Source organism: Salvelinus sp. IW2-2015, linkage group LG18 (genome assembly GCF_002910315.2).
Source record: "Salvelinus sp. IW2-2015 linkage group LG18, ASM291031v2, whole genome shotgun sequence".
Lineage (NCBI taxonomy): Eukaryota > Metazoa > Chordata > Actinopteri > Salmoniformes > Salmonidae > Salvelinus > Salvelinus sp. IW2-2015.
Window position 1 is genome coordinate 60,760,698 of NC_036858.1, and position 10,341 is coordinate 60,771,038.

Genomic DNA, 10,341 nt, shown 5'->3' on the forward strand with positions numbered 1-10,341 from the left:
AAAACTAGGGGATTGTGTGGATAGATGCAGGGTGAAACAGGACTAGATGATTGTGGATAGATGCAGGGTGAACAGGAGTATATGATGTGGATAGTTGCAGGCGTGAACAGGACTAGGGATGTGGATAGTTGCAGGGTGAACAGGACTAGGGGATTTGTGGGATAGTTAATGTAGGTCTCTTGTCTTGGTTAATCACGCTAGGCTGGGTCTGTCTCTCCCTGAAACCAGCAGGGCCCGTCAGGCAGAACCTATTCACTATGGAACGGTAATGCATGAAAAGAACACACACACATTCAAATGCATACATACAACACACACACTCACAAAACACACATCTGGAAGTCATTTTGATCTTCTATCCATGGTGTTCATTTTAAGCCCATATTACACATCCTTACATAGTGACCTTAACAATAGAGACATAATCATGTTTACCAAACCATCATCACCATATCATTTAAACAGGTGGTTCAACTCCGAGGCTATTTCAAACAGGGTGTTTCAACTCCGAGGCTATTTCAAACAGGGTGTTTCAACTCCGAGGCTATTTCAAACTGGGTGTTTCAACTCCGAGGCTATTTCAAGACTGGGTGTTTCAACTCCGAGGCTATTTCAAACAGGGTGTTTCACTCCGAGGCTATTTCAAACAGGGTGTTTCAACTCCGAGGCTATTTCAAACAGGGTTTTCAACTCCGAGGCTATTTCAAAACAGGGTGTTCAACTCCGAGGCTATCTTCAAACACGGGTGTTTTCAAACTCCGAGGATTTCAAACAGGTATTTCAACTCGAGGCTATTCAACAGGGTGTTCAACTCGAGCTATTTCAAACAGGGGTTTCAACTCGAGACTATTTCATAAAATGTATTAAACTATTGAATTAACTAGCTTTGTTTTTGAAGTAAACGCGCCTGGGAGTCTTTGGGGAGCCGTTCTGCTGAGACAAAATAACGACGACTGGAAATATTCTCGAGTGGTATGGTATCTGGAGAATTAGAGAGACAGAAGCAGCATGCAGGGGTTTTTGTGGTTGGGTAATGCTCTTGTGGGAGAAATGTATTATTTTTTTTGTTTATTTTTTGACGACCACAAATAGTCCCACAATTTGATGTTTTCCTTAAGCAATCTGTCATTAAGCTATTTTTGCTGGGTGTCTACAGTGGGGGCTGACTCTCTCTATCTTCTCCTCTCTGCCAGTGTGGACAAAGTGACAGGGCTGCAGACTGCATTTAGTGGCCTTCATCCTTAGTCACACGTCAACACACACACACACACACACACACACACACACACACACACACACACACACACACACACACACACACACACACACACACACACACACACACACCACACACACACACACACACCACACTGTATGGCACACACACACACACGCACACACGCACACACGCACACACACACGCACACACGCACTCCCCAGCTCCCAGAAGGCTACAGAAGCGTTTTGTAGTCATAACACACTGTCTGACTAATCACAAATTGACTGTTGAAAAAAACGCTGCAAGCCAAGCAGACTGGTGATGAATGTGATGACTGGTGTCATATGGTGGGATTACCCAGCCAGCCGCATACTGGGTGCACCCTCCAAGCATAGAAATAGATGGTCAAGCCATCACACAACATTGACTTGAAGGGGAATGTCCGTTCTAGTATTTCTTTTTCTAAGTCTTCTAGGACCCAGACTCAGAGACCCAGAAGAAAGGACACTATCCCCCCAGCCTGGTGCTCCAGAGTCCGGCAAGCAATTCAGGGGTACTAGGTGTTGTGGGCTGAGGTCACCCAGTGCTGTRCAGCTGGGCTTTGTAGGCTTGCTGTCGTCAACAGCTGTTGTGCTGTTCACTCTGTGTCCTGCTGTGGTCAGTCAGTGTGCTGCTTTGGGCCTTGGCGGGGCTGTGACAGATTGCTCTCTCACCCGGAGAAACAACACTGGAGCCTGAGCGTCCTGCTGTGGGTCCAGTGAACAGGGTTATAATAGGAGTATGACCAACACAGGCACACACATGGGGCGTGAATGGAAGGCAGCCACAGGCACACATATTGGGGATTTCATATAAACACACGATTCTCCATCAGCACTAGACTTCCTCTATTTTGTCGGGTTCAGGGGCGACCATCTAGCCATCTGACATAGCTTGGACAGAGAGAGGGTATTAAGCCTTCACACTGCAGGCCTTAATGCTCAAATCAGCTTTGTTTTTCAAATCCATTTTGGAATACTGTCTCTCCAAACAGCAAGTTACAACCCCAAATCAGATTTGTGTGTTCAGACAGCAGTCATTTGCTGACATGGCTATGCTAGTTGTCATAGTAACGACAGGTGTGTGCACAGTGCTGTAGGCTGATTGGGTGGTGCTCGTGCCTCCTCTCACTCAGACGTTACGTATCAAGCTAAGGTGACAACAATGCCTGCCATGGATGTTTCCCAGTTGCTTTGAATGAGCGAAGGGTGTTAAACTTTCTGCTGCAGTCAGCTGCAGTCACAGGGTTAAACTTTCTGCTGCAGTCAGCTGCAGTCACAGGGTTAAACTTTCACTGCTGCAGTCAGCTGCAGTCCAGGGTTAAACTTTTCTGCGCAGTCAGCTTGCAGTCACAGGGTTAAACTTCTCTGCCAGTCAGCTGCATTCTACAGGGTAAACTTTCTGCTGCAGTCAGCTGCAGTCACAGGGGTTAAACTTTCTGCTGCAGTTCAGCTGCATTACAGGGTTAAACTTTCTGCCGCAGTCAGCTGCATTCACAGGGTTAAACTTTCTGCTGCAGCCAGCTGCAGCACAGGGTTAAACTTTCTGCTGCAGTCAGCTGCAGTCACAGGGTTAAACTTTCTGCTGCAGTCACAGGGTTAAACGGCAGCTTTCTTGGCTCAGGCTGGTCGTCATCTTTCATCGGTAGGCCTTCCCTCCATCCCTCCTACTCTCCATCCTTACGACCCTCCATTTCTCAGCAAGACCTGATCAAATAGCTTTCCACTGTCAATGCATCCTGCAGACTGCTAGAGACACAGCAAACTTCTTCATCTTCTTCTTTTTCATAAAGACTCAATTGCTTTTAAAAACCATACCAAAACTATATCTCCACTTTTTTATTAAAGGTTGAGGCACTTCCCCAGTCACTCTCTGCAGGTCCAACCAACAATGGGAGGTTGTCTACTCTATGGGTGACTGTGTTTGGTATGTTGTTCTAAGTCCATTTAGCTGCACGTGTCTATGGCTTTATCTGCCTGAAGAGTGGGTTTGGGCCCTACACTACAGGGATTAGCTGCCCAGGCCAAGTGTGTTCTAATCTTTCATGCTCTGGTTTAGTCTGTTACATTTAGTTTTGACTTGTATCTCTTTTTAATGCCCTGGAATCCCCATTAGGGAGCCCAGCGTCTAGCGTTTTCAAAAACACAAACAGACGCATAGACAGACTCACACAAACACGCACGCAGGCACACACAAACACACAAAAACAGGCTGGCTGTTTGCCTGTCTGTTGTGGGTTTCAGCTGAGCTCCCCCTCTCTGATCTAGCCCACAACACAGTCCAACTCAAATGAGCTTAGCACTGACCAGGAACCTGGAATGATTGTGAGTCTGAAACAAGAGGCTGGAACGCCGGACCACTGTGGCTTATAAACAACAGAACTTGGAAGCAGAACTTGCACCTAAGGAACTACTATGAATTATAAACAAAATAACTTGGATCCAAGAAATTGAAAAAAAAAAAACTTGGAACTCTCACACCTAAGGACCCACTGTTGCTCATAGTTCACCTCTCTCTCTCTTTTGAAGTCTAAGTGGATAGATGGGGAAGCAAAATACCTAATCGAGGCCACATACTGTTAGAGAGAAAAGAAAGAGAGCGAGAGATGGAGAGAGGGGAGACGTGAGAGAGAGAAAGAGAGAGAGGAGAGAGAGAGAAGAGAGAGGAGAGAGAGAGAGAGAGAGAGAGACGAGAGCGAGAGGAAGATAGAGAGGAGGAGAGAGAGAGGAGAGAAGAAGAGAATCGAGCGCAGAGGGGAGAGAGAAGACAGAGGAGCAGAGGTGAGGGGAGCAGAGAGATGAGAGAGGGAGCGAGGAGAGGGAGATGTGGAGCGAGAGAGGGAGAGAAGGAATATACCTTTTTCCAATATAATGACTTATTTTCATTATTCTATTAATTTATTGACTTGTATATTATATTGCATATATTGTTGCTTTGGCATATACTGACCAATGTCTTCAATGCAATAACGCGAGCTTGAATTTGAATTTGAGAGGGAGAGAGGAGCCGGAGTGAGAGGAGCGGAGGAGCAGAGATGAGAGAGAGAGAGAGAGAGAGAGAGGGAGCGAGGGGAGAGAGGGAGAGAGGGAGACGAGAAGAGAGAGAGGGAGCGAGAGGGAGAGAGGAGTCCAGGAGAGAAGAAGAGAGCTAGGGAGCAAGAGATAGATAGAGGGAGAGAGAGAGAGAAGGAGAGGAGAGAGATAAAGAATGGAGCCGACATCACTGTAAGAGAGAGAAATGAGAAGGTGAACCTCCGTCCCAGTCTCAAATCTTTTGAAGACTGAAACAGGTTTCCCTCAAGAATTTCCCGGTATTTAGCCCCATCCATCATTCCTTCAATTCTGACCAGTTTCCCAGTCCCTGCCGATGAAAAACATCCCACAGCATGCCACCACCATGCTTCACTGTGGGGATGGAGTCTTCGGGGGGATGAGAGGTGTTGGGTTTGTGCCAGACATAGCATTATCCATGATGGCCAAAAAGCTAATTTTTAGTCTCATCTGACCAGAGTACCTTCTTCCATATGTTTGGGGAGTCTCCCATATTCCTTTTGACGAACACCAAACATGTTTGCTTATTTTTTTCTGGCCACTCTTCCATAAAGCCCAGCTCTGTGGAGTGTATGGCTTAAAGTGGCCTTATGGACAGATACTCCAATCTCCGCTGTGAAGCTTTGCAGCTCCTTCAGGGTTATCTTTGGTCTCTTTGTTGCCTCTCTGATTAATGCTCTCCTTGCCTGGTCCGTGAGTTTTGGTGGGCGGCCCTCACTTGGCAGGTTTGTTGTGGTGCCATATTCTTTCCATTTTTTAATAATGGATTTAACGGTGCTCCGTGGGATGATCAAAGTTTTGGACATTTTTTATAACCCAACCCTGATCTGTACTTCTCCACAACTTTGTCCCTGACCTGTTTGGAGAGCTCCTTCGTCTTCATAGTGCCGCTTGCTTGGTGGTACCCCTTGCTTAGTGGTGTTGCAGACTCTGGGGCCTTTCAGAAGAGGTGTATATATACTGAGATCATGTGACAGATCAAGTGACACTTAGATTGCACACATGTGGACTTTATTATGCGACTAATTATGTGACTAACTAATTATGTGACTTCTGAAGGTAATTGGTTGCACCAGATCTTATTTAGGGGCTTCATAGCAAAGGGGTGAATACATATGCATGCACCACTTTTCCGGMMMMTTTTTTTWGATTTTTTTTTTACATGTAATTTTTTTCATTTCACTTCACCAATTTGGACTATTTTGTGTATGCCCATTATATGAAATCCAAATAAAAATCCATTTACATTACAGGTTGTAATGCAACAAAATAGGAAAAATGCCAAGGTGGGTGAATACTTTTGCAAGGCACTGTATATGGATATATATATTTACCCCAAAAATATACGGGGGATTGGAAATGATGCAGACAATTACATTGATGGAAGCTACAATCTATCCGCAGTATTAAAGCTGATCCACCCCATAAAAAAACGTATTTCTTTAATAACGGAAAATAGAAACCTTTCTCGGTTGTTCTGTTCATAGCCAATGGAAGTAAAGTCCACATGGTGTGTGTGTGTGTGTGTGTGTGTGTTCATGCGCTCGCATGTGTATGAGTAAAGTAAAACTGTATATGTGGTAGATAATTCCACAGTCTTAGTAGGTCTCATCATCCTTCAAGACTAGACCAGTCAATCACAAAACTTTAGGTTTTGTCCCAAATAGCACCCTATTCCCTGCTTTTGACAAGTGCTCATAGGGCTCTGGTCAAAAGTAGTGCACTATATAGTGAATAGAATGCCATTTGGGATGCACACCCAGTGTTTTCACTCAAGGCCTAGCTCAACGCAGAACAGCTGTACAAATACCTTAGACAGAATTTCTAGCTCCCCATGAAAACACTGGTCTGTTTCTAATAAATATATACATATTGGGTAAATACATTAGATAAACTGAAATAAACACATGGAATGTGTTCCAGAAACAAAACACAGAAAGACTGTGTTCCAAATGGCAACGCATTCCCTTTATAGTGCACTAGAGCCCCATGGGTCCTGGTCAAAAGTAGTGCACTGTTATAGGCAATAGAGTGACATGTGCAAAGAGTAAACTGAAATGGTGGATAAAACAAAACCTAACACATGTATTTCTGAGGTTTAAAGAGGTACAGGCTCTTTCTCTCTACCCCCCTCCCATTCTCCCCCGACTGTTCTAAACACTCATATATTGTGCTTGTCTCCACCCCCCACCAGGTGTCTCCCATTTCCCCCCATTACCCCATTGTCCTTATACCTGTGTTTTCTGTTGGTCTGTTGCCAGTTCATCTTGTCTTGTCAAGTTTAACCAGTGTGTTCTCCTGTTTTACAGTGTCTCTAGTTTCTGTTTTCTAGTCCTCCCGGTTCTGATCATTCTGCCTTCTCAGATCCTGAGCCTGCCTGCCGTTCTGTCCCTGTTTGACGCTTCCTTGGATTACCGACCTCTGCCGGCCCTGACCCTGAGCCTGCCTGCCGTTCTGTCCCTTATTGACGCTGTCTTGGATTACCGACCTCTGCCGGCTCTAGACCTGCCGTTTGCCTGCCCCCTGTTTTGTAATAAACATCTGAGATTCTAACTGTCTGCATCTGGGTCTTATCCTGAGTTGTGTTATCCTGCCTCTTTTCAAGAAATGATTTGCTACACAGCCTGCTAAGGTGCTCAGTATTGTCCATGGGATAGTTTGTTCCATATGACTAAATTCCCCATATATTTCCTTTGAGAGTAGTTTTTTTTCAAAGTTTACACAACAATTCTGCATTGACATATGTCAGAAAATATGCTGACCTGAACTACAATTTAAGACACCATATTGACAACCAAATAGTGTTTACCCCTTTTTCTTCCCAATTTCGTGATATATAATTGGTAGTTAGTCTTGTCCCATCGCTGCAACTCCCGTATGGACTCGGGAGAGGCGAGCCATAAGTCTCCCGAAACACAACCCTGCCAAGCCACACTGCTTCTTGACACACTGCTCGCTTAACCCGGAAGCCAGCCATACCAATGTGTCAGAGTCCAGACAACCAATTCTGATTCATATTAATTTGGAGTTGAAAACCAGCCAATGTGAATTCAACTCGAAATAAACCAACGTTTTAAGCCCCACAAACCAATATAATACTGTAGAGTTATGTAACCCACACAGCCACTGACTTTATCTTCTCCTCAAGACTTTGAGGTCGAGAGAAAAAAATATATCCATGGTTATATGTCCGAAAACATTCTGGCTTGAACTAAGGTAGCAAACCACCTGCCAAAATCAATAGATCAACAGTAACTGATGGTAAATGTTAGCATCAATGTCCAGGTCACCTCTAATAGTAACTTTCAACCAACATTATTTAGCTTTGGGTTGTGTTCTCAGAGGCACAGACACTGAATGTATTAATCCCTTTCTTTGTGTTCCTTGATGTTTATAAATGTTTTCCCCTCAAATCATCTCTAAAGGAAGAAAACAAACTAAAAGAAACTACCTTGACAAATGTCAGAAAAGACGCTGGACTGAAAGACGCTGGACTGTTGGACTGAAAGACGCTGGACTGCTGGACTGAAAGACGCTGGACTGAAAGACGCTGGACTGAAAGACGCTGGACTGTTGGACTAAAAGACGCTGGACTGAAAGACGCTGGACTGTTGGACTAAACGTGGACAAGAGCGCTGGACTGAAAGACGCTGGACTGAAAGACGCTGGACTGTTGCGACTAAGAAAGACGCTGGACTGAAAGACGCTGGACTGTTGGAACTGAAAGACGCCGGACTGAAAGACGCTGGACGGAAATATGCTGGACTGTGGACTGAAAGACGCTGGACTGAAAGACACCGGACTGAAAAGACGCTGACTGTTGGACTGAAAGACCCGGACTGAAAGACGCCGACTGACAAAGACGCTGGACTGAAAGACGCTGGACTGAAAGACGCCGGACTGAAAGCCGCTGGACTGTTGGCTGAAAGACGCCGGACTGAAATACGCTGGACTGCTGGACTGAAAGACGCTGGACTGCTGGACTGAAAGATGCTGGACTGAAAGATGCTGGAGTGAAAGACGCCAGACTGAAAGACGCTGGACTGAAAGACGCCAGACTGAAAGATGCTGGACTGAAAGACGCTAGACTGCTGGATTGAAAGACGCCGGACTGAAAGACGCTGGACTGTTGGACTGAAAGACGCCGGACTAAATACGCTGGACTGCTGGACTGAAAGACGCTGGACTGCTGGACTGAAAGACGCCAGACTGAAGACGCTGGACTGTTGGACTGCAAGACGCTGGACTGAAAGACGCCAGACTGAAAGATGCTGGAGTGCTGGACTGAAAGACGCTGGACTAAAATACGCTGGACTGCTGGACTGAAAGATGCTGGACTGAAAGATGCTGGAGTGCTGGACTGAAAGACGCTGGACTGAAAGACGCCAGACTGAAAGATGCTGGACTGAAAGACGCTGGACTGCTTTACTGAAAGACGCTGGACTGCTGGCCTGAAAGATGCTGGACTGAAAGACCCTGGACTGAAATATGCTAGACTGCTGGACAGAAGACGCCGGACTTCAAAGATGATGGACTGATGGACTGAAAGATGCTAGACTGCTGGACTGAAAGACGCTGGACTGCTGGACTGAAGGACTGCTGGACTGAAAGACGCTGGACTGCGGGACTGAAAGAGCTGGACAGCTGGACTGAAAGATGCTGGACTGAAAGACGCTGGACTGCTGGACTGAAAGATGCTGGACTGAAAGATCTGGACTGCTGACTGAAAGACCGGCTGTGGACTGGCTGGACTGAAAGACGGACTGCTGGACTGCTGGACTGAAAGACGCTGGACTGCTGGACTAAAGAGCTGGACTGAAGAGCGCTGCTGAACTGCTGGACAATGAAAGGATGCTGGACTGCTGGACTGAAAAGATGCTGGACTGAAAGATGCTGGACTGAAAGACGCTGGACTGCTGGACTGAAAGACGCTGGACTGCTAGAATGAAAGATGCTGGACTGCTGAGGGGCGCAGCGGTCTAAGGCACTGCATCTCAGTGCAAGAGGCGTTACTACAGTCCCTGGTTCAAATCCAGGCTGTATCACATCCGGCCGTGATTGTAAGTCCCATAGAAGCTTCTTTAAGAAAACCAGTAGTGCACCTGCCTTAAGAACCCTGAGACAGGTCATCGAGCAATAGCTGGACAGCTACAGTCTGATCAGGCTGTCAGGCTGATCCTTTGGAGTGGTGGCGAGTTCACACATCCACCTCCCCACAAGTGAGTTGTCTGGCAAAGAAATACTTATGCATTACTGCCACAAGTTCTCCCTCTGAGAGAGCATTTAGCACTGGGGCAATGTGGTCACATGCCACAGGGAAACTTTGACGCCAGAAACTGTCAATAGGCTGGTGTTCTTGGCATGGAACTTGTGAAGAAGGAGGCAGTGAATTGTTAAACTGAGAAACACACAGACTGTCTGCTTAATGCTTGAAGAAGTTAGTTTGAAAAGGTTTACAACTTGAATTCAGACTGCTCTTCTTATATTTGGCAGGAATTTACATTTTTAATTACATCATGAGTACCTGGACTATTTTTACATTTAACTCCTATACCTTTGTTAATGTTTCATGTTTGCACAGGTTTACCGTGATGTGCAATGCCCCCTTTCTGTTTCTATAAGGTTAAAAGCAATATTTTGTAATGTATTAACTTTGAAGGGCTCATAAAATGCKAAAAAAAAGTATATATATATATATATATATATATATATACAGTATATCATGATATTATATCGTTATCGTCAGTGGAAAATATTGTGATATGAATTTTAGTTCCCATCGCACACCCTTAGTGTGTACTCACCACAGAGCGCAGTCCGAACCCTTTGACCAGCTCCAGCGAGTTCTGGTAGCAGGCTGTCAGGTCCTTGGTCTCTGTTTCACCCACATGTCCCCTGGCCACAGGGCCCACAGTGTGGATCACATCTGGGAGAAGAGGGCAGAAAGAAGAAGAATATTAGCTAGCACACTAGTATGGAGGACAGACAGAAGAAGAATATTAGCTAGCACACTAGTATTGAGGACAGACAGAA

The 10,341-nt window shown here is 45.6% G+C and overlaps 1 protein-coding gene across 2 annotated transcripts in view; it reads right to left on the reverse strand.

The window, feature by feature from the left end:
* macrod2 (mono-ADP ribosylhydrolase 2) overlaps positions 1-10,341 on the reverse strand; it is a 1,308,647-nt gene that overhangs the window by 360,138 nt on the left and 938,168 nt on the right. For both annotated transcript variants that reach the window (XM_024007574.2, XM_070448731.1), the window contains exon 6: positions 10,113-10,234. In XM_024007574.2, the coding sequence (XP_023863342.2) occupies positions 10,113-10,234 (122 nt within the window). The remainder of the gene's footprint in view (positions 1-10,112; positions 10,235-10,341) is intronic.